Here is a 24,903-nt window from a genome sequence, read left to right on the forward strand (position 1 = left end):
GTCAGGATTATCGGTTAAAAGTTGCCTGTAATATGCTGATATTCCTCCGCGTTTCGACCATTACATTATCCACCGGCTGTAGGACCACACCACCTCTCAAGTTGTTTGCCAGCTCACTAAGTTACCATGGATGAAGAATATGATGTGATCGTTCTTGGGACAGGACTCAAGGTGAAGTTTATATATACAAACATTGCTTCTCATGATAATAAGGATTTAATGACAAGTATCTTAAATAAATTTCATTTCTGATGAATTCTTATGAAAAAAATAATCGAGACAGGTCAACCGTTTACGGTTAATATTTTCCGTAAGTGTGATCCAGTAATCGTTACCGATGCGGAAGTTGTTTGTCATGTTAATAAATATCATTCCTGGTTTTGTATTTGTTTTGACATAGAAGGGGGGTCTCTTGTCTGCGTCAAAGATGTCAAAACGCCCCTTTATCAATTGATCAGTCATTAATTTTCACTATACTGGTACCTGTGATAGTCCGGATGTCAACATCAACATGAACTCCACTATCTCATTCCTAACGTGGCCTTGTAACCAGTAACTGCCATGGAGAGCTGAGTGACAGACCTTCGCAAAATTAATAATAAACAGTGTTATTATACAAGTCAGTTCATTCAGCCAGTATCTAGTATAGACTCATTAGACTGCCATATATCAGTTTTTTATATCAGGTTTCTTGAAAGGAAGTTTATTGAGATTTTTTAAAGATTCCTTGTGGGTCAAATTGATTTTTCACCCTGTCTTATCTTTCATTGTTATTAGTTTCAAAATTGTACAAATATTGCTTCTGAAGATGCAATTAAATATGATTTAACAATACTAACTTTTCTTCAATCTTAAAAAAAAACATAATATTTCTTATAAGGTTGACTTGTTCTCATTTATTGACAGAAATAATAACTAGAAAAATAATGTGCATACACTAAGTATTTAATATAAAGAATGTGTACTGGATGGCATTTAATTTCTAGAATATATTGCTATTTGCAGGAATGTATCTTGAGTGGAATGATGTCAGTGAGTGGAAAGAAAGTCTTGCACATTGACAGGAACAAGTATTATGGAGGAGACATTGCCTCTATCACCCCACTGGAAGATGTAAGTGTATTCCTTAATTGTTTTATGACAGCAATTTATTGTATTCTAGGTTATAAAGATATTGTTGCCTTTGACCTCTTTCACATGTATGCCAGGTACTTCTTAATTGATAACCTCACACATAATGAAGATCGATGAAAGGGTTTTTAAAATGAGTTTGTGAAAGTGTAAAAGTCATCAATAGTACTTTTGAAATAAAAAAAAAAGAGTTGATTTTCAGAATGCAGATAGCCCTCAACAAACAATGCTTTCTACATGGAACCCATTTTATATGTGCACCATGACTATATTGTAGTTTTTCTCCATGTATGGAATGAAAATGCCAGAGGACATGTTTGGGAGAGGAAGAGACTGGAATGTTGATTTAATTCCTAAGTTCCTAATGGCCAATGGTAAATTAAATATTGATATATGTAAACTTCCTATATTGCATTTCAAAAATGTTCATAAAAATTTTTCAATCTTTAACACAACTATAATCTGTGAGAAGGAACTTGTTTTCTAGCATTCATTAACTTTTGTTCGAAATATCAAGAGGAATGCATTTGCTAATAAAGTGCACAAGTGATATTTTGTTGTGACTTCCTTGTTTTGATCCTCTCTCACCATCATTTCCAGGTCAGTTGGTGAAGCTGCTGATATACACAGGTGTGACTCGTTACCTGGAGTTCAAGTGTCTGGAGGGAAGCTATGTGTGTAAGGGAGGAAAGGTCTACAAAATGCCTGCTGATGAAAAGGAGGCTCTTACTACAAGTATGTTATCAATTCAATGTAGTTCAGTTTATCCATGTACATAAGGATTATGTGGATTTCAGTTTCCACTTCACTGAGGTGTGCCAGGGCTATTGTTTATTAAATTTTAGTTGAATACCTAGAGACTGTTTCGAAGCTGTATCCCCATATTTATTTTAAAACAATAATGGCCCTGATACAGTAAAACACCTTTATAACAAAGTCCCAGGGAGGGACAATTTTACTTCATTGTAAGCGTAATTCTTTTTATCCGTAAAACTTACAACATGTAATAAAGTCACAGGAAATGAAAATCACTTCACTGTAGCCCTCAATTCATTATAAGGGTGTTTACTGTAACTGTGTTTTACTGTATGTGAAAAAATGCATATTTCAAGTTTTGCATATTGACTTTTGTATTTTGTCAATGATGAGAATAAAGAGTTTTGGTTTTGTTTAAAGATCTATTTTGATATCATTCCATTTTCAGGTCTTATGGGCATTTTTGAAAAGAGACGATTCAGAAAACTGATGATCTTCATCATGGAGTTTAACTTGGAGGACCCTAAAACCTGGCATGGAATTGATCCTAAACAGAACACTGCAGAAGACCTGTATAGTAAATTTGGTGTGGATAAGAATACAATTGATGTAACAGGGCATGCTTTGGCTCTTCATCTTAATGATGAGTAAGTCTTCAGAGCTTCAAGTATTTTTTAATACAAATTCAGTTGGATGGAACATATATATTTGTTTACAAGTTACAACAAATATATTTGGCACAAGAAGACTTAAAAACTTATAGTGCCTTCTCCAGTATAATTATTGATAACGAAAAGTACTGTTCAATATTAAGCACAGTGATATCAAAGGTCATTCCTTGTATTTCATTGATTGAAATTTTATTAAGAGGTATAAGTGGACTAATGTTATTTTGATATTAAATGGCATAATATATGTGTAGCATGTCAAAATAAAAAAATATATTAAATAATTTAGAAACAACATGCAGTGTAGAGATCCAGATTAGACACAATAATGATGATTGTCTGAACTTTGTAGGTACCTGAAACAACCCTGTCTAGAGTTCATCCTGAGGGTAAAGCTGTACCAGGATTCTATACAGAGATATGGAAAATCCCCTTTCCTGTACCCTCTTTATGGACTAGGAGAACTTCCTCAGGGCTTTGCTAGGTAACTATATCACTTGAACACCAAATCTTGGTGATGAACTGGATTCACTGTTAATAGAAATCATTTTGTAACTACTGTATGATATACTCTAACATTTGGTGCAAAATTCCATCACCTAACGATAGTAACTTGGGTTTTATCATTTTGATTCTGCTGTTTTTGAAAACGTTGACAATTTTTGGTGGGGTTTCGATCTCCCCAAAACATGAAGCTTCTTCAGACATTCATTTATTGTCTTTAAACGACTGGATACACTTTTATACAAATGCAATGGCTGTTACTGATGACTAATTTATGATTTTAGGATGCTGTCTAAAATTAGTTGATTATTTTCTTTGCAAATATCTGGGTTCTCTTTGAAACACATTTAAAAACAATTTGTTTCCTCTACAAAGGTTGAGTGCAATATACGGAGGGACCTACATGTTGGACCGCCCTGATGCCACAGTTGTTTATGAAGACGGTAAAGTTGTAGGAGTGATGGCACAGGGAGAGACTGCCAAGTGCAAAAAGGTCATCTGTGATCCATCTTATTCAAAGGATAAATGCAAACATGCTGGAAAGGTCTGTAACATCACACTATAAAGAACAGTTTTCTTTCATGATTATGATTTTCTAAAAAAAAAAAAAAAAAAAAAAAAGTCAAAACTGTCAAAATGTGTATCTTACTAAAGAGAGTTTTCTCTGTAATTAGGGATCATTTATTACCTTTGTTGTAGGTGGTTAGGGCTATCTGCATTCTTAAACACCCTGTCCCCAACACCAATGACATGAAATCCGCTCAGATCATCATCCCTCAGCACCAGGTCAACAGGCACTGGGGTAAGTGAATGCTTTGCCTAATATTGGTTATGTGCCCTTATTAAACATGCATAATATTGCATTTTCTGTGAATCAATAATATTGCTCACTATCTCGATTTGCTCTCTCCAAAAAATTGCTTTGTTTTTTAGTGTTAAGCCAATCTTTAAATCTTTTTTTGTATAAATTTAGACATCTACATCAGTGTGATTTCACATGACCATATGGTGGCAGCCAAGGGTTTCTGGCTGGCCATTGTCAGCACCACTGTAGAAACAGCCAATCCAGAGGCGGAGCTACAGCCTGGCCTGGAACTGCTGGGACCAATTGAACAAAAGTAGGTGTGGTCTAAAAATGATGGACAGATTTACAGTAAAACACACTTATAACGCAGTGACAGTGACGGCCAATTTAACTTCGTTATAAGCGTAATTCGTTATATCCGTCAAGTTTACAACATAAAATAGAGACTTGGGGAATGAAATTCACTTCGCTGTAAGCGTCAATTCATTATAAGCATGTTCGCTATAACCGTGTTTTACTGTATATAGATTGCTTTAAATTAATTTACATGTATATGCAGTATCAGTGTTTGAATGTTAAATCTTGCTATTGGTAACAGGAGAGAGATTCAAAGTGATGACCTTGATCTACATGTATTTTTGTAATTTTCAACCCTTTAGATGGATATGACATTTAACAAGTGTACATGCAAAATACATATGCCATAGGAAAAATAGAAATAAAACATTGTTAATGAAAAGAATTTGTTCTTTTTAGGTTTGTGTCAGTCAGTGACATTTTAGAGCCAACAGATGATGGAAAAGATTCCCAGGTAAATATTTCATTCTCCCTTCTATCTTTCTCTCTATCTCTCTCTCAGTATGATTTTCAAAGTAGTACATGTACTGGTTATATACCAGTACATGTACATATGCTTGGATATTCTTACTTCCAAGTTTGAAATAGTGAAATAAATGGCCCATTGTTAGAACAATATGGGTTTATTTGAAATGAATAATTGACAAAGCATCACTGATTGGTTGATAGACTGGCCACCCCTGTTAAGAAACCTGCCATTTCGATCAAATTAGTCCAGCAGTTGGCCAGATTAGATAAGTTTTACTGTAAATGACTTTCAATCATCATTTTGACTGTTTTTATCAGATTTTCATCACGAAATCCTACGATGCCACATCCCATTTCGAGACAACCTGTATTGATGTGCTGGAAACTTACAAGAGGGCAACTGGTGAAGAATTTGACTTCTCCAAGATCAAGATTCCTGAGGAAGAGGAAAACAATTAGTGCTTCTATTAATTTGGCACTGTGCCAAACTGGTGTATGTGTTCGTTATGAATGAACATGTGGCAGTGTACTATTTTTCTTGTTTTCTTTGGTAAATTATTACAGACAAGCGCATTGATATTTGCCTACAGTAGAACTAAACGAGCACCCAGCAGGATAAAAAAAAAACCCACAAAAGTATCATTCCAAAATGCGTGAAGAAAACATGTATTTGCTTGTGTCAGAGGCCATGCCAAGAGTTAAAAAAAATGTATTATCTTAGATATTATGGTGGATTTATGGTGCAATGTAGTTATAATGATTGATAGTTGAGCTTCATCATCAAGAATAACTTTTAGGTTGCTTGCTTAATTCAAATTGATTTTTGACATTGTGTAAAGAAAGGTAGAAATGAAACAAAAATCAGGCGGGAAGGTAATTTAGTAGAAAGCAGTTGATTTGTATTTTCTTTAATGGCTTTTTTAATCTAAATATTTGACCATGTGCATTGAATGTAATTTTAATGACTGAGAATATACTGTAGTGATAAACTTGAAGTGTTTCATCGTAATCAATTGATGACAAGAACTGTACGCATTTATGTACCCGGTACGGTACATGTTTATGCAATATTCTTATAAACTTTGAATGCTACATCAACCCACTCACCAGAAGAAGAAAGTCTGTGTTGTGAGCTATTCTGTGTAAGACTTGCTCCAGTCTTGCTGCTCTTTTTTCACTTCTTAGAGAATAATATTTGCCATTACGTCCAGTATTCTTGCTTATTGCACTTGTCCAATTTATCAGCTAAGGAAACACGCTCTCATGTTTTTAGGGACAAAAATATACCATGGAATCATGTAATACACACATGTAATTTTAAAAATGTCAGTATGTTTGTATTGCTGTATATGTAACACATTTCATACATTGTACTGAAAGACATTTAACTGAATATTTATATCTGTGTGAAAAAAAATATCTTTAAAAGTTTAAATTTTAAGTATAGAGAAGTGAGTAGTTATGAAAAGTATTTAAAAAAATTTTGTTTAAAAATAAAATTAGAAAGCAATGTTATGGTTGTTAATGTCTCCTAGTCATTGTATTGAAGATTTTTCATGACTTTTCTGTACTGAGATGAGGTTATTCAGTATGAAATAAAACTACATTTGTATAATCGTCTGTTGAGGGTTTGTTTTTCTTCAGGAGTATGGTATGAGAAACAAATAAATTTAAGCTATGTTTGCACCTAAATCATCTTACCGTTACATATAAAAATGGCTTCAGCTTTATTGGTAGTCATGCCTTTAGTGTATTGCTGGAATCAAAATAGAAATGCGCAATTAAAGCATAGAATTGATATCCTTTATGAGTTTCTATAGCTGATACATTTGTTTTGTTACCTTGTACTATTTCCACAGTGGGTAAGCGATCATTTATTATGCTTTTGTGCATTTATTTAATCCTAATTATTCTCAAAATTGCATGGTGAAAATCAGGTTATAGGATATGTGCCATTCATAACTTCACTTCATTATACACATTCCTGCATACAACTTCTTGGTCTGATTGTAAATATTCAAGAATATTGCCATGGCAGCTTTAAAGTTTGCATTTAGTTAATGCTTAATAATGAATATTTATGAAATGAATATTAATTAATAAAATAAAACATGCCAAAAATAGTGATAATTTTAACTATAAAAACATTTTTAATACCGGGTATATACATATAGATTTAGATCTTTGAATAAAAATCTCCACAAAATGTGTACATGAAATAATGACAATCGTGTACACGTAACACACCTCACTATGGATGGGGGCATATTAGGCTATTTTTTGAAGATTTCTAAAAAAAATATGTACTTTTTTGATCGGGATCGGAATACACAAATGTCTACTTTCAATTTCAAGAAGGAAATTCTGGCAGGATGTTATGCCGCCGGTTGCATCAGCATCATGCCCAAATAAAAAGGTTTTCAAAACATATATGCGTACGAAACCTGAATACAGGTTATCAGGCAGTGGATAAGTTGGCGGATACAGCTACGTTTGGGAAGATAGACAGCATCATCCAGTGGTATGAAGACAAATTTGGACTGTCAGAAGTACGGCATGCACAAGAAGATGCCATCAAAGTAAGTACTTTAAATCCCAGAGAATTATAGATTTAAAATAATAAAATCAATTTAATCCTCTGCCACTCTACCCAGTTTTTCATTGTAGACAGATGACAGTTTCCTATATTTATTCATAGGGGTTTGATACAATATCTTGACTGTTTCACCACGTTATTATTTTGTATATAGGGGTTGTCAAATTTAAATTATGACTAGCTCCTGTGATATATCATGACAAATATTATACCTTAAAGTGAAGTGCATGCATTGACCCCCCCCCCCCCCCTAAATTAAATGAATTAGGTTCAATATATACTGTAAAAATATGGTTTTTAACAATGATGTCATGGAAGACCAGTAGGTAATATTTACCTTTACCAAGATCAACATGACTCATCTGCTTAATATATACAATACCATAAAACTACCTTCATTTAGAAGTAATGTTTAATGAAAGAAAAAGTGAGCAAGCTCACATACCACTCCCCTATTACTTGACGATGATGTGCACGGCTGCAGAACAGGGTACATTTTTATGTGTACATATCATATATGTTTATTTCCAGGCTCGACAAAAATGCATGGACCTTCAAAAGAAACGAAGGGAGCATGTGAAAGAATATTTGGACATCCAGAAAGAAATGGAGAGTATTGTGAGAGAAATTATGAAAACTGAGAGAGGAACAGATCGTTATGTAGAGTTAGCCATACAGGAAAATGAAATAATCAAACGAAAAAATGATATTAAACCCTACCTAGAAATGATGGAGGAAGAGGAAAAATTAGCATTCGATTATTACAATTCCAAGGTCAGTGAAAGCCACGAGAAAGAAAGACTACGGACAGAAAATTTCAAGTTGTACTATCTGTGTTGGTCCATTGCTGCAGTGGGTCTAGGTTTGCTAGCCAACTTCATATACAACAGACACAAAAACAAAGAATTCAGGGACATTGTGCTGTCTGCGACTGGAAATTCTGATGATTACAAGAAAATGACCAATCAGTTAATATCTATTGTTCAAGACCAGCAGAAGGAGATCAGAAAATTTTTCAGTGACATCACCGGAGCACAGAGGAACCCTGAAAATCTCAAGGACCTTCAGAGCACTGCTAAAGCAATGGCAACAGAAAATATAGCCGAAGCTCTGCAAGTAATTCGCACAGATCAGGAAAGTTTACTGAAGGAAATAAAAGAGATGAAGAAAGTTGTTGCTATACATGAAGCAAAGTCAAATTCTGACAATGTTGTTTATATAGGACCTGAAGTTAAAGACTTACTATGTGAAACAGAGAGTAACATTCAGAGAACTTTAACAATAGGCTATGCAGTGACAACTGTATTAGGTGTTGTAGGTATAGCCATTCCTATTGTAATGAAACTGTTCAAAGGTGACTAACAACTCTGAATAGAGTACTAAGTTAATTATTATGTTAATTACATGCTAAATTCATATTATTAATATAGTATGTCTGCCTTATGTGTGCAAATTAAAAAGAATATTAAATATTCTAGGAAACAGTTTTTCCCTTCTTTTTTTACCTATTAAAAATAATAATACAATCTTATTAGACCTACATCTTTGATTCACTCTTAATAGATCACTACAGATGAATATGCGTGAACTAAAGGTCAGTGAATTTGACCTATTAAAGGGGTTTTGTGTGTAGTGATCTGTTAGGAGTGGATCAAAGAATTAATTTTAATTACTAGATTGATAATAATATAAAGGAATATTATACCTGGAGAATTGAAAACTACTAAAAATATTAAATTGTGTTCCTGATCAGACATGGCTTTTATCAGTATTTGGGTTTTGACTACTACTGTACTAACCAATCTCTTGGTAAATTAAACTTTAAAGCTGCTTGGTCCGATTTTTTTGTTATTGCGGTATCAAAATTTTTTCCATACAAACCATTTATCTTAGAAAGTTATGGACTTTCTCCTATTTACACGAGCAGAATCAGTCTCCTTTCAAAGTTAGAAATATTCAAAGTAAATAAAAATAATTTCTTTTTGGAAACAAACCAAAGTGCATTATGGGAATGTTTAGAAAAGGAAACCGTTTGGTTCCCCCCCCCCCCGTGTGATTGGGGTTATTCAACACGCATGCTATGCATCGATTGTAAAGAAAGCAAACTTCAGAAATATTAGCGAACAAAACGTACACGTTTATTTGTAATTTGTCTGATCATTTCGACCTTTATTTAATGCGATGTTAAAGTCGTAGTACAACCATACTAGTCTCGTCGTCATTTAACATTGACATTTAACATGAGGCGAAATAACGCGGTACCCGTTTATGTCGTTTGTTTGTTGGCAAATTTTGTACGTATTTTTCTTCATTGAAATTTAGCTAAATTGACTAGAAAAAACTGCTGCAATGTCTATTATAATACATATACTAAGCATAACTATCGTTTAAAAGCGTTCATAATATTTGATATAAAATCGGACCAAGCAGCTTTAAGCTTTGTTGTACGGTAAATATTGGCATTTCTGAAGAAAGTTTTTAGGCTTTAGTTTTTTTATTTTCTCTTCTTTGAAAAGGATTTAGACCTTTCAATGAAATCTCTCTGCTCATGTTTCTTAAGTTTGATTTGTGACAATGAAGTCTGGTTGAAATATGCCACATGGTTGAAAAAAAATATGCCGACAAAAACCTTCAAATCCTGAAGTCAATTGAAATAATAGGGGTCAACACGTCACATTCTAATGTCTGTTACTGGTATTTTAACAGGTTAAAATAAACATTTATGTATGAAATTAAACTTGCATGTTGTACTAGCAATAACAAAACACAGTAACAGAATTTCAAGTTAAAAATGTATTAAATTAATTTATCTTTCAAACAAACTATACAAGTTATAATTTACAAAGGACTAGATGAAAAAAGTTAAATACAGCTCTTGAAGCATACATGGACGTGCACGGAAAAATCTCTACGAAGAACAAGTACATGTTCTCTTATCTTTACAGACTTTTCAACAAAGATGTTTCTGATAAAAAAAATATCTCTAAAAGAACTTGTATACTTGATCACTAAAATGTACATCATCCATGCGATTAGTCACGGTTTCTTGGCACTTCAAAGTTCAAATACCATCACAGATATTCCCATATGTACAATAATTGGTCCCTTGAAGTCGCTGAGTAATCATGAGCATGCTAGTAGTAATATGGCATGATGGGAGCAGCGAAGCATGCTGGGAATGCTTTCAAGATGCTGAAGACCCTTCCTCCTCCTCTCCCTCCTCTTCTACTACAACTTGGTATTGAGACACCCACTCTTCTGGATTTTTTTCATACAACTACAACAAAAATAGACTAAATAATAATGCTACTTCTAAAATGTTTCCGCTTTTCAAGAACTTTTAGTTATTTTTGTAAACATTTTCTGAAAGTTAAAAAGCTTCCATTTCTGAACAGCCTTCAAACTCAATCTTGCAGGTATTGGACCATTGATACATGTTATTTGCAGACATTTTCTAGCCCTGTAGACTCATCACCCTAAGGACGTTCAAAGTTAGGTGTCAAAACAATCCACAATGTCAAAACAGATGGACCTGCCAAACTACTTCTGTGGATTGTGCATTAACATCATTCTGATTTTGTTATGAAATGATTATGAAATGATTGATGCATCTCACCTGACTGACAAAGTCCAGACAGTTCCTTTTTGTGATTTCCTTCTTAGCTCTGAACCCCCATCTGAACTCAAAGACCGGGGGGTCGGTGTTTGGCTGACGAGTGTACTCAAGGTACCCTTGTCTCACAAACTCAACAGTCAGCTGCTTTTTGACGTCACCAAAGACAGGATGAGTCACACTGCAGAAAATACGACACCAGAACATGTACAATTAATGAAAGAAAAAATTCTTAATTAAAAACTGTCTATATATTTTTGAATTTTTATTCTAAAAGGTTTGAATCAGATAAAGAAATCAACACTGTTTTGAGTATTTCATCTATTTAATATAAAGATAAATGCATAAATTATCAAAAAACAATAATTGAAAGTAATTACTTACTCTTGATCAACTTTAAGTTTTCTCAGCATGTGATAAAGTTGAGCTAAAATAAAAAGTAGACATTCTGGTAATCATTCAAATGTTCTTTTATACTACATACCTTTTTCAACATGTTCAAAACAACACCTTTCTTAATTTTATTTTTCATACAAAAAACATATCACATAATAAAACTCATGTTAGTAAAATGCAAGTTTTCACTAGTTTCAAAGAGTTTCAATATATTAATCATGAAGGCAACAAATGGGGATGAAAAGTCATCTCAGCTGTATGGGTCTGGAACCCAGGGTTTCCAGGGTACTGTGTAAGCACTAAGCTAAAGAGACCTAGTAAGCCAGTATTGACTGACAATTGCACATTTGTTAACTTGATAACAATGAGTTTTAAACAGGTACTTACAATCTACCATAACTTCTCCATTCATAAATATAGCACTGAGTACGACCATCAGGAGTCCAGTCTTGGCGTGATTTTCGTCCGACCAATCGACCGGGGTCAAGGTCAAGTTGGGGTCACTCTCCAGCTGCTCATCTACGTCGGTGTCCAACGTATTGACCAGGATATATGTACCTTTCTGTTTGTCCTCTAAACTCACCAACTCTATCCCAAAGATCTGAAGAATGCCAGGGAAAATAACATTTTTTAAAGATAAAATTAACCTCTGGATTGGTATAATCTTTATATTAAGATCTGAGTTAGTAAAATGAACTCTTTTTAAACGTGGCAAAAATACTCCCAAGAGTTCCTGCACATGTACTGTAGATACCCTTACTCTAGGTGATTTTTCTCCCAGCAAAAATCCAGTAACATATATTTATTTGCAATCAATATTTCTTATAAATTGCTGATAATTAACTTGTTCATGTATGAATAACCTTTAGGTTATGAAAACATAACCCCAAGAAGTTTTTGGCACACAAAATTACAAGAAAATAAAGTTTTCATTAATTGAAAACTTTCCTTAATAGATGATGTATGTACATATTATTATCTATAAATTACTGAATAAATGTAAGCAAGAAAAGACTTAATTCATTCACATGTATTCACCTTTCTAAGCTTTTCTTCGGCTAGTTTCATCATCACAGGGAGAGCTTTACTGTGTTCCTTTAATACCTGTTTGTTTATATCTGTACAAAACCATTTTACAATCTATAAACATCAACATGATCTTTATGATTAAAAATATTTCTTATTCAGTTTAATGGTCACTGAGATTCCATTGGCTTATTGGTGTTCAAACATTGGCTATAATGATCCAATATGACCCCTATCCAGTCACAAATGTTTTCTCTCTTATAAAAACCATTCACCATAACTGCTGCACTGCTCTTTACATTTTTATGAAATTCGATTGTTTCATTTACTGTTACATCATATACTGTAGATTCCTAATTAAAAGCGAGGAATTTTTATCGGCATAAAATCATGAGAAGCACGTCTCGCAAATTTTTTAATTTGCTTTTTTTTTCAAACATATGTAAACTAAATGAAATTATAATAAAAATTGGCATTTCACAATTTTTTATCTAAGACTAGTGATTTGATGCAAAATTGTTGAATCGTGGAATTTAGTTATTGCGTAAAATAAGGAATCTACAGTTATTATTAGTAGTTTTTTACCAAATAGTATTTGGTAAATAACTACTAATAATAACTGTATTTGGCAAATACATTTGTAAAACTTTGCCAATCTACAGCAATTTGCTACTGCAAAAGAACAGTACCACAGCTATTGAGAAAGGGTGAACTAATAAATTAAGATATTCTTTACATTATATCTTTACTTTACCCAGAAAGTAAAGACATACATACTAATACATCCCTGCTTTAACATGGGGAAAAATAAGTAAAACTGCTGAGCAACTCAAAACATCAAAAAGCAGAATATGGCTTTCCATCCGTGAAATTAATTGTAGGAGTTTCATATTCCTACCAAGTTTTTTGATAGGTAGCTTCTTTTGGTCCATTATCAAGAGGAACTGGACGAGGTCATGCAGCTTCTTTTCCTGTTCTCCGCGGTCCATACTCGAGTGAGCTTTCTCTGCTTGTGTAGCAGCCACCTGGGAACTTGGTATTCTGTCATTATCAGGCTAAAATACAAATGAACATACAAATATATAACTGCAATCAAATTAATTACTAGGGAGGGTTACTGTCTACAATTCAATTCAGTTTATTTACTCAAACCATGAAATGGTACATGAGGTCAATCAGTCTACAGGGACAATCATAACTAAATTACTTATGGTTAAGAAAAACAATCAAAAAGCCTGAATTCTTAATAACCATGTCTAGATATTAAGTGTGTTAACTTGCAACCCAAAATGGCTGCAAATTTTTCTTGACAATTGACTTCTCAATTGTATCAGTTTGATACTTTTTTATGTTTAAAGTGAACAACTGTGTTTTCTGAGTAAACATGTTGAAATAATTTATTACATTCATATGCATTCAAAAAAAAAAAATTAAAAAGTGATGGTAATTATTATTTACATATATCTGAGAAGGACACTCTTATTAAATCAGATCCTCATTGCTCCTGTTCATATGATATGTTGCTAGGAGGCGACACGTCATATAAACAGGAGCATCGAGGATCTGGATTTAATTAGATTGATAAGAAAAACTGCTTTAATTCAAACAAGAGCATCCTCTAAAGAAATGTATTGTTATGGGGGAAATGCATTACCTTGGCATATGGTTAATGGAGCACATGGCTTAGTGGTCGTAGGCTTAGGCCAGAAACCCAAACACCCAGCTGAAATTGGGTACTAGCTTACACTGGGATTAACCTGCAATGGACTGGTGTCCCATTCAGAGGGAGTCAATGACTCTCATCCGCATAGCACAAGGAAACCGGGGATAAGCAGTCGCCTTTTGGCCTTCATGGCTCGGAGAAGGGTTTAATTTTAACTTTAACAGTAAATGTTATTGTGGTGGCTAAATTCTTTTGTGGAGGAAAATCAGGGGATATATTATATATAGCACATACAACATATAACTTTTACAGAGTTGGCAAAAATAGCCTATAACTCAATCAGACAGTGTGTCAGACTGTATTCTATGACTTTTCAACCACATGAGGGGCATAAGATGGTCCCATATCCATTGCCTTGTGGGCTTACACATCAATTTCTGTCAATGGTCTTTGAAATAAGAAACAGTCGAGAACTATAGCTGTGCTATAGAAGTAAAATTGTCAACTCCTGTGGAACAAGCTACTCCCTAATCCGAGATTCCTCTGACTCTTACCCCCGATTTTTTATTGTGACGTGCGGGGGTGAAAGCGGGGGTTAGAGTGACAGTCACAGAAATCTCGGATTAGCTACTCCCCACTAAACTATAGACTAAACTGGTAAAGTTTCATATCGACTTTTCACTTGGAACTGCGAACAATGATTATTCTTTCATCATATCAGAGATTTATGTTATTTATGTCTCTGATCATTACAATATAAATTAACTTTTTACATAGGTTGAGAATAAAGTTACCTGCTTATTTGTTCTAGGCATGGTAAATGATGGTTGATATCTTGCTGTTACTTTCAGTTTCAAGACCCGCGGGAAGCAAAATCCAGTTACTCGATCCCGATCATATAAAAATGGAACAGCTGAATTCAATTCATTTCCAAGCTTAACGGGGTCTAAATTGTTTTAAGAATATTTATCCATATATATTTTTTGCATTATATATCTAAACATTGAGATTAAGAAATTAATTGCATCGAGATCAAGATTCCCAAAATCAACTTATGACTTTCCTACTGCTTTTATTGGCAAACAACACCACATGGACACATTCAAGCCTGGTCTGTTGTTTGTAAAGCATCAGAAAAGTTCGGACTTAATTCGAGAAATTGTTTAGTGTTTCTAGACAAGCAATCGTGACCGTTAAACCTGTTGGATCGTGTGGGACTATAAACTGGCCATAATGCCAGTGAAATATTGGCTGTTTCCAGATGGAAAGTCTCCCGTGAAAACGAAATTGTGGAATTGGTCGTCCAATTTTGTCTGCGGATTAGCGGGGGCTGTTTTTAAAGTTTATTTAGGTAGGTATCGTCGTTTATATTGTAATTAACATATATACTATACATCTGATTATTTTGGCGTCTGAAAAATTGGCGATTTTCATCAGTGACGTATATATATACGTCCCTGTTTCACGCAAAGAGAGGTTGAGACTAATGATTTCGCTTGACAACTCTAAACATATATGATACTAAATTATAGCTTGTGTCCAAATTATTAAAGACTAAATGTAATTCATATTTTTTTATTACAGTATATGTTGTGTTGTAAAAAGTTGATTTGAATAATTTTTATAAAATCGTGTTTTAATTAATGTTATAAAAAAATTGTTATGCATTGAACTGTGTTTGCCTATCATAAATTCAAAATAATTTGTAAGATTTTTATTTAAAGGTTTGACTTTATTTGGAATCAAAGCTAAATAAGTAAACTTTAAAAATATCAAGATGTTTTGACAATTATCACTTCGACTTATCGGCCTTTTTTTAAATTTACATTTGGTCCCAAATTTTTTGTTTTTTATGTGACAGTCTAAACAATCCAGATTTCATAAAAGGCTGTCCAACTGTGAAAAATTAATGTAAGGACTATAATTAATGATAAAAATCCATGCAATTTCTAAAATTGCCCAATCACTATCTACACAAGTCAAGTTTGGGGTCAAAGCTTCAAGCTTGCATGCATGTATCTTCATATATTCATGCAAAATTCTTCAATGGGATTTAATTAAGAGGGTGAAAATTAAGGAAAAATCCAGTCCCCAGGCATAATTTTGGTTTATATTAATGCGAACATAACTCCATTTCTGGCATTTAGTCTTTCTTAGTCAGTGATTATAATGTAACGAAAATTCAAGGACAGAGATCTTATTCACTGTATCAAAGGTTGATGTACTTTTGTTAAGACATTGTTGTAGGAACATAGAAATTGTTCTGAATCTTAACCAATGCATTAGATAGGACTGCTGCATGTATGTCTCTAGTTGGTGTGGTTTATATCTTAATTCTCACTCTTTGTGGCAGTGTGATTAAATTTTAACTTGAGCAGACAAAGTGACTGCAGTTCTGCATAAAGTCATTAGCCAAAACAAATCAAGGGTTGAAAATCTTGTACCTTTGATTTTTAGATCATTCTCTCTGTAAGAGGCTTATAATGTGTAATGCCTGCAAAAATTTATTTGGTATGTATCTGAATGTATGAGGCAAATTAATGTGAAGTGTGATAGTTTATAATCATTTTTGACCATATGTTGAATAAATATTTTAATCCCATCAGAAATTAGGCTAGCATTAATGTTAATCAAATGATTAGAATGGGTGAAATTTACTTTGATAAATGCAGTGATGCATATGTTTAACTTTGACTTGCTCTCACATCGGACCAAAAAAAACCAATATCAGTTAAACCTTATCATTGTTAAATCATGTGAATATATTTGATACTTTTTCATTCATTCAGAGGAGATACTATACGTGTACATCTTAAACTAAAGATTTATAACCCAATTTTGAATGTGATGTGGTAAATTTTAAAGAAGAAATAGTGCATGATACTTGTACTGTTAGAAGATTAAGATTTAAAGGAATCTTTCTTATTGCTTGATTTGTTTTGAAGACTATCGGTAGTTACAAGATTCATGATTTTTACTTGAACAAACAACTAATGAACTATTTTAGTTTAGTTTAAAATAAACAGTATTATTTAATATGAACAACAGTATTAAACAGAAAGGCAACAAAAAGCCATGCTAGTGCCTGTGTACATGTATTTGCCTTTTGCATTAACATGATTAAGAGGAACTCTTTTATTCACTGAGAACATTTAGAAAAAGTTTCAAGAATGTGTATTTGGTCGAATTGAATTTTCATAGATATATTTCATTGTTAATTTTACCTAATATTATTAAATATAGTCTTTGAGAAATGAAAGTTTTGTTTGGCGTGTTTCATTTCACATATCAATTAATCAATAATGGTAGGCTATGATTCGGATGTACTCTGCTCCTCTTGGTACCAGACAGGTGACAAGGCTAGAAGTAACCCAAACAAGTCCATCATGATTTCACCCAGTTCTGCGGTCTCAAGTGTACTTTAAATGGAAAGTATGGCATATTTGTACTGTCCAATGTTTATTTATCTGTTTGCTCAATTGTAAAATTCAGTGAACAGTAAGAGACGCCCTCCTCACGATGTAACAGTGATAAAAGTATCTACGTACCTCTAAATAAAATCGGTCAGGATCAGGTGACAAGAGTAATATTTTCCTGACCATCCTGTATTTACATATTATTTTTCTGAATTTTAATTGCTCATTGGAAAAGTTTAAGTTACATACTTTTCCCTGTAGCTACAGGTGACAGAAAGACATGTGTTGAATGAAAATGCTATTACTTTATATAGTAAAGAGAATGTAATAGATTTGTAAATAGGTTGTATGAAGTCAATATTTGATTACATCTTCTCCTTAAAATGATATAAAGTATTCTAAAATTGGAAATACAGTATTTGGATGCTCCAAGAAATAAGTTTGGACTAAATGCACTTACTACATGTACTGTTTTGCAAATTAAAGCTCCTCTGTGACTGTTTATATACATTTAATGAAAGTAAATGTTCAATATTCAAGTTAAATTCAATTAATGCATGAAATCAACAACAAAATAGCTTATTTAGTTGAATTTTGCACAGGATCTGTTGATGAAAAATCTTTGTGTAAATGTCCTTTTCATCTCTGTGTATTCTGGATTTGTGTACTGTATGGTACCCAACACTTCTCATTGTCTTGTTGTGAGAAACATGTTCATGATGTTCTTCTGATAGTATTGAACACACCTGCGTATTGAAGCTAATACCCAATTGACCGTCCCTTGATCAGCTATATTAAGTTAGTAGTCAGGTTATTTTTTGGACAAGTGTAAAGCATGATCGCCATAATCTAATCCCTTCTATTTCAGAGTTCAGTGAACTGAAAGATATCCAAAATAGTTTTTTGTTTTGAGCAACTTTTGGATACTTCACATTCAAAAGAGATTTGGTTAAATTTCGACACAATGTTCAATGTTCTATGTGCTGATACAAAAGTTCAGCTTTGGATAGAGGTTATTGCTTAGTCACAAGTTAGAACCATTTTAACAAGGCCTTGGACTTTCATTAGGACGTAGCTATCTATTTCTTGCGTCAAAACAAGTTAAAAATGACATGGTTTCAGGCGAAATATGCACCGATTGATTGAGCTCAAAAGCCAGACAAATCTTGTTGATTTCAGAGAGCCGTAGCTGACAATGAAATAGACAGGCCTACGTCACATAACTGTTTAACACAACTACCCAAAGTCCAAGCTCTTGTTAAAATGGTTCTAAATGATGGTTTTATCAGAAGTTTAAATCTGGTTTCAGAGAAGTTGAACTACTGCAAAGTTTATAACAAGGAGAAAATAATAGACACGGTCGACCAAGTGAGAAAGTCTGGACGCAGTCTGATAACATACAGTAACCATGACAGCTGTATCGATGACCCCACGACCTTAGGTAAACAAAGGTCAAAGTTCAAGCCATAAAAGATAATATGACATGATCATTGATTGTGAATCAATTGACATGGAGACAAATGCAAGATATTTTGTCTTTTAATGATAAGATTCTTCAAATTTTGAATAGCTATGCTTAGATGGGATCATGTGTTGAATGGTAAAAGACTTCGATGGGTCCTTGTGGCAGACGAGATCTGTTTCACCTCCAAACCGCTGGCACTCTTCTTCAGTCTCGGGAAAGCCATTCCAGTGATCAGGGGCGAGGGGATCTATCAGAAACCCATGGACTACGCCCTGGATAAGATTGATCGCGGGGGATGGGTACATATATTTCCAGAAGGTATATATTCCAACTGTATACCTGTAAAAGCCTTCTTTAAATTAATACATTTGTATGAAGTTTAATATATTATTCAATTATATGCTTGATATTTTAAAACAGTTTGAAGCTTTCTTAGTAATAATATCACTCCTATTGAGTAGACAAAGTATGGTTTGTAAAAATAAAACTGATGATCATTGTTTTATGTGGTACTTTTACTGTTTACTTATATATTTCATTGAGTGCTAATTTGAAATAGTATGTGGCAATAGGAAGTCGCTTGCTTTAAATTAGCAGTTTTAAATCCATATGACATATCTCATTTTGGAGGGTTCATACAGGGTCAACTCTGTGGAACAAATCTTTTAAGTAAAATAATTTGGTTTCTCTGTACAGATATACAAAACTTTTACTTTACAGGACCTTCTCTGAAACGTAATGGGATTAAGGCTCACATAAGATTTATTGTTAAATTCTAGTACCGATACTACCATGTTTATTTTGAGAGCTGTGAATTGTTATTGTTTCACATATTTGTCCATAGTCTTTAGGTGTCAAACAGTAATTTCTTTTGTTCATACTTTCTAGGTAAAATAAACCTTGAAAAAACCTACATTCGATTTAAATGGGGTAAGTACTTTTGATTTTCATAAAATCTTCGTCAAGTTGTTATTGTTGTTAGAAGTTATACAGTGTAGTGATTGATGGAGAGGTGACAATTAAATCCTTTGATAAAATCCCTTTACTTGATTAGCTAGTGGCATGGATACTTGTCTTATCATAACATTTTGTTAATAACTTTAATACCTTCTTTTACAAAAGTTGTTACAAAAGTTAAAACTTATGTACCGGTATGTGTGAAAAAAAAAAATACAATTTTCAAAATATTTTGAAAAAAAAATCTTTTTTTTTTTTTTAAACCTACAAAAAATAATTAAAGGGTGAAGTATAAAAATTTCGCACAACTTATGTGTGTGAAAGGCCAAAAAAAAAATGTTTATGTATGTGGGAGGATGGTAACATAAGGTAATTGGAGTGGGCTTTCACCTTTAGTTTGTACTTTTAGTCAGATACTATAGAATATGTCTCCGGCCTAATGGCCTGCAGCTGAACCGGAATTTTATTGTTATTGTTATCACATCCTACATGTCTGTCAAGGAAGTGTCCACTACCGGTGCATATAGACTATTCTATCACTATTTTGTTGTTACCATGTTTGATTACTTTAACCTCCTTTGACCCCGAGTACCAGGTTAATTTTACTGACAATCAGAATAACAACAACAAAAACCCAACTTGTCAGAACGGTCACAGAATGGTCGAAATGAAATGCCTTTCACAGATCAAGGACATTTTTCTTAATGTTATACCTACAATCATGTATGTCAATAAATGTCAGCTTTCCTTTTTAGTAACTAACCAATTAGTGATACAATACTCTGTAATTAAAGATACCTTGTAATTTGTGATATGGTATTAGCAATACTGATTAGCTGAGTTGATCACTTGAGGTGGAGGTAAATACAGTGCAGGGTACCTATGATCCTATATCATAATGATAAAGAAATATTCTGTAGCATAATGATTGTGGTCCTTTCAGGGATAGGTCGACTCCTGACTGAAGCTCAGCAGTGCCCCATAGTGGTTCCATTCTATCATTACGGTAAGCTCCTCTTTTTAGCTATGCTTATTGCTTAAGCCATGGACTATGGTCTCTCTACATGAAAGTGGTGCAACAGATCGAATAAAAAATGAATTTGATGTCAAATAAACACTTTCGAGTATAAAAATTCATTTTGGAGGCATTGTAATATTTAGCTCACCTGAATCTAGTGTTCACCGGTAGTCCAGAGTTAAAACTGTCTAAGTGTCTGTCTGTCCATTTCACAATATTTAATTCTTTTATAGAACCGTTATGTACACCAATTCCAATTAAACTTAAAACAAAGTATCATTAGGTGATATGAATGTAACTTTATTTTATGATGAAAATGTGAAAATATTTCAAGAAGTTCATACATTTATACAGAAGTACTAGTATGAAAGATTTATCTAAATTTTTTAAATGTATTTGCATAACTTTCTTATCCATCCTAATTCTAATTCTTCTAGATTTGCACAGTATGACAGCATTCAAAACTACTGATTTATTTCTGATTCATTAAGTGTACTATAACTGTTTAAAATGTTAACTGGCATTGTATGGCATTGTAATATATTATGTACAACAAGGAGAGGACTCTATAAGTTTTTGGAACTTGCCTCCAATCCTTTTGGCATCATTAGTCAATAAAATATGTTCAACTCATAGGAATGCAAACAGCCAAAATAAAGGGCCACATCCATTGAAAGGGGGAGGGTAATTAAAAAAAAAATTCCTGACAAAGAGTAGGATTTTACTACAAAAAACTCAATGTGTTGTAGCCTTTGGAGCTGTTGTTTACTTCAATCTATGGTAATAATTTTTTTTATGATTTAGTCTGTACAACTTCAAATGTAGCTGTTAGATTGTACAATGATTATAGATTTAATCTGTCTGATCCTTCGTCATGGCTTCAGTTGTCCCGAGAGAGGCATAGATGAACCAGCAGTAGTAAAAACAAGAATGCAGCAAAATTTCAAACAAGTCATGCTGTCTGTATTCTCAGTACTTTGATTAATCCCAAATCTCATCAAACAAGGGCTAAATTCAAATGTATTAATATCAAGAAAATTTTGACACATTCTTTTATCCTTTTCCACAGGCATGGATGAAGCTTTACCCACAAAGACTCCTTATTTTCCTCGCTTTAAAAAGGTATATTTTTCTGTTGATAGGAATGGATGATACATTTCCGAATAAAAATCCTCATATTCCAGAGTTTGGAAAGGTACAGAGGAGGGTCTGAAGTGCTTTGTACACCCCCCACAATTATAACCAGAGTATATTTCACTAACAATGTCATTTACCTGTGCCTATTATTAGACCTACATGAACAACTCCCATGCATTTCTTTTTCATTGAACTCTGTTTCCCATTAAAATTAAAGAAAAATGCTCTCTCTCTCTCTATTTCACATAAAGGGGTAACCCGGGTTTCGGATTTGAACTTTTTTGCTGCTAAGGCAAAATTATTCCAAGATATATAGGTTCACAAGACTCACAACACACGCCTCTTCTCTTTACGACTGAGTTAATTTATTAAAACATGTTTTCATTATCTAAAACTGCCTTTCTTTGAGTTTCATTGTCTGATTTTCCACATTCTTACACTCCTGTGTATTAACTCCTGTTGTAAGTACATGTATGAATAAAAATTGCACCTATATGCTGTTATTACACAAACACTATTCAGTATTCTTCATGAATAAACCCAATTGTACCCCAACCTTATTGTATGTTTCATGATTTATGTTACGATATGATTAGTTCCTTTATTTTATACATGTACTGAACTATACTGCATCAATCAACTATCCTGAAATCCCCTTTTTATATTGACTTTTGATCTCTACTAGTTGGATGTGGGAGTTCATTGATATAAAGATAAAAAGACATTCTTTTTATATAAACATACTTATTTAGCTATTTTTGTCTTCATTACATGTATATTACAACCTGTAATTATTTTAAGTACTGTACTGAAACTGTAGATTCCTGAATCAAGGAATTAAAGTTAATGAAAATCACAAAAAACACCTCTCGCAAATTCAATCTTCTTTTTTTCTTTAAGTCAGTTGTAAACTTTATGAAATTATAACAAAATTTGGGTGCTTAGGATGTTATTTTTCTGCGATTTGACAAAAAAAAACCCAGTGGAATCGTTGAATTAAGTATGCTTGCGTAAAATAAGTACAGTAAAACACGGATATAACGAAGCGTCTGCTCAGTAATTTTTCAGTGTTAGAAGAAAACAAGAGGATGTAAATGTATTGTAATGTGGGATTTTTTTCCTCTCAGAAAATCACCATTTTAGTGGGCAATCCCATTGATTTCTCCGAGGAGTTGGAGCGGTTGAAACACAAGATGACTGCTGTGAGTACTGAGTATATAACTATGTCAAACTTTTGAATTGGATATATATGATATGGTACTCTTATACATTTATTACTTACCCGTACTAATAAATAATATGCATTAGCTGCAGGTCTGTAGCTCTGGGTCTGAAAACCTTCAGTTTTGAGTCTGTCAAAAAACTCAGACCGGGAGCTACAGACCTGCAGCTAGCAATGCATGTTCAATTACGATACATTGCGACCGCCATGTTGCGTTCTATAATTTGCAGTTTGCACTGATAATAGAACTATAGTCAGCAATAATGTGATGCATATAACCCAGTAATCTTGTGTCGTTCTTGTCCGAGATAATGAAACAAAATACTTTTATCTTATTTAAATGGTTAATAACCAGCAGGTTCTATTCCTTTGGCATGCACTTCAATTGAAGCATGATCTATATAGGTACATAATGTTTTCGTTTTTTTCCATGCAGTGTTTTGGTTTGTGAAACACTACGAATCAATTTGTAAAGTATAGTTCAAAAAATTTATACGAAATGAACATTATGTAAAAAATATTTGATATAATATTTTATTGTACATTTGCTGGAAATTATATAAATGTTAGAAATCATATATCTTTGATAATTCTCTGAGTATTATGAGGTGATAATTACCGTTTCGGTTGTGGCATGATCAAATCTACCATAAATAATCATCTTATTAATGACAATGATTCTATATTCCTTAAATATAGATGTAGCAATGGCTTTTGTGACCTATGTATTCTCATTATGTTTTTTTTCAGACTGAGCTCAGGAAACATTTTACAGACATTCTTCAAGAAAAACTTTACGCCCTTCGGAAAGAAGCGGAAGAACTTCACAAAGTTCGGAAAGCGGAAGAACCTCACAAAGCAGACAGATGACGACGTCTTCTTTGATACTTACACACAAGAACTATGCAGCATTACGATCAACATACAACTCATCAACATTTAGATGGATGTAGAGTGCAGGGACTTTAGATCTGTATTTTAAACTTTTGTTTTTAATATCAGGTTATGTACACACGGACATCTGGACGTGCTATTATTGAAGAATTTAAATATGTATATTTTTATATGAGATGAATTGGAGCGATTGTTATTTAAAGATTAAATGGTAGTTACAAGGAATCAGTGCTTGTGGTTACTTAGACAGGGATACAAGATTTCTTTGCTGGTTAAGGTTACATATTGCTTATGAAAATGCATGAATATGATGCAGCATTTATACTGAAGGTTTAAAAATACACTGATAAATTGATTGGTTTTGGACAAAACATCAAAATTTTGTGCATAGGTAATTAGGTATATACACTACTTTGTTTAAAAGAAACTTGGTACATGTATTATACAAAATAGAATATTGCAATCTCTGATGATAAAACTGCACAAATGTTGACATATCATGCTCTTGCACCATGATAATTTCATATCATCAGATGGCATTTGGAAATTTTTAATCTTGTATGTAATAAAATTGAAGATAAACATGGTCTATCTGGGAGATGATATTAGGTCGAAGTTTAATCATGAGACACTCCAGTTAAATTTTGATTTTGGATCCACTAGAAAAGCGCTCCATAGAGGATTTTATCAGAAACATCATTAATTAAATCAGAAACATTCAATTTATAAATAAAATTTTTGCATCATTTTGTACATTTCATGAACATTGCGATAACTCAACTGTGCTAGCATACCCATAGAAATTCATAGC

The 24,903-nt window shown here is 33.2% G+C and overlaps 4 protein-coding genes across 5 annotated transcripts; 3 read left to right on the forward strand and 1 right to left on the reverse strand.

The window, feature by feature from the left end:
* Positions 1-33: 33 nt before the first annotated feature.
* LOC128161540 (rab GDP dissociation inhibitor beta-like) lies at positions 34-6,309 on the forward strand. Its single transcript, XM_052824847.1, has 11 exons — positions 34-171; positions 1,006-1,113; positions 1,409-1,505; positions 1,732-1,866; positions 2,336-2,534; positions 2,908-3,039; positions 3,435-3,603; positions 3,759-3,861; positions 4,033-4,177; positions 4,621-4,675; positions 5,008-6,309. Exons 1-11 carry the CDS (start codon positions 127-129, stop codon positions 5,146-5,148), a joined length of 1,329 nt encoding a protein of 442 aa, XP_052680807.1. The 5' UTR covers positions 34-126; the 3' UTR covers positions 5,149-6,309.
* A 715-nt stretch (positions 6,310-7,024) lies between these two features.
* On the forward strand, positions 7,025-8,765 carry LOC128161543 (uncharacterized). The gene is made up of 2 exons (XM_052824853.1): positions 7,025-7,268; positions 7,817-8,765. Exons 1-2 carry the CDS (start codon positions 7,062-7,064, stop codon positions 8,645-8,647), a joined length of 1,038 nt encoding a protein of 345 aa, XP_052680813.1. The 5' UTR covers positions 7,025-7,061; the 3' UTR covers positions 8,648-8,765.
* A 1,298-nt stretch (positions 8,766-10,063) lies between these two features.
* On the reverse strand, positions 10,064-14,889 carry LOC128161545 (non-structural maintenance of chromosomes element 3 homolog). Its single transcript, XM_052824856.1, has 7 exons — positions 14,778-14,889; positions 13,219-13,375; positions 12,333-12,412; positions 11,682-11,895; positions 11,283-11,325; positions 10,902-11,079; positions 10,064-10,562 (listed from the first exon to the last, which is right to left on the reverse strand). The coding sequence occupies exons 1-7, from the start codon at positions 14,796-14,798 to the stop codon at positions 10,470-10,472; spliced, it is 786 nt and encodes a 261-aa protein (XP_052680816.1). The 5' UTR covers positions 14,799-14,889; the 3' UTR covers positions 10,064-10,469.
* Positions 14,890-15,027: 138 nt separating this feature from the next.
* LOC128161544 (tafazzin-like) lies at positions 15,028-24,317 on the forward strand. 2 transcript variants are annotated; one of them, XM_052824854.1, is made up of 8 exons: positions 15,028-15,334; positions 18,709-18,840; positions 18,970-19,182; positions 19,753-19,794; positions 20,765-20,827; positions 21,909-21,961; positions 23,104-23,178; positions 23,949-24,317. In XM_052824854.1, exons 1-8 carry the CDS (start codon positions 15,217-15,219, stop codon positions 24,066-24,068), a joined length of 816 nt encoding a protein of 271 aa, XP_052680814.1. In that variant the 5' UTR covers positions 15,028-15,216; the 3' UTR covers positions 24,069-24,317. The 2 variants fall into 2 exon arrangements, with proteins under 2 accessions (XP_052680814.1, XP_052680815.1); XM_052824855.1 differs by lacking the exon at positions 21,909-21,961 and adding an exon at positions 21,982-22,034.
* The last annotated feature ends 586 nt before the right edge of the window (positions 24,318-24,903 follow it).

Source organism: Crassostrea angulata, chromosome 8 (assembly GCF_025612915.1).
Source record: "Crassostrea angulata isolate pt1a10 chromosome 8, ASM2561291v2, whole genome shotgun sequence".
Taxonomy (NCBI): Eukaryota; Metazoa; Mollusca; class Bivalvia; order Ostreida; family Ostreidae; genus Magallana; species Magallana angulata.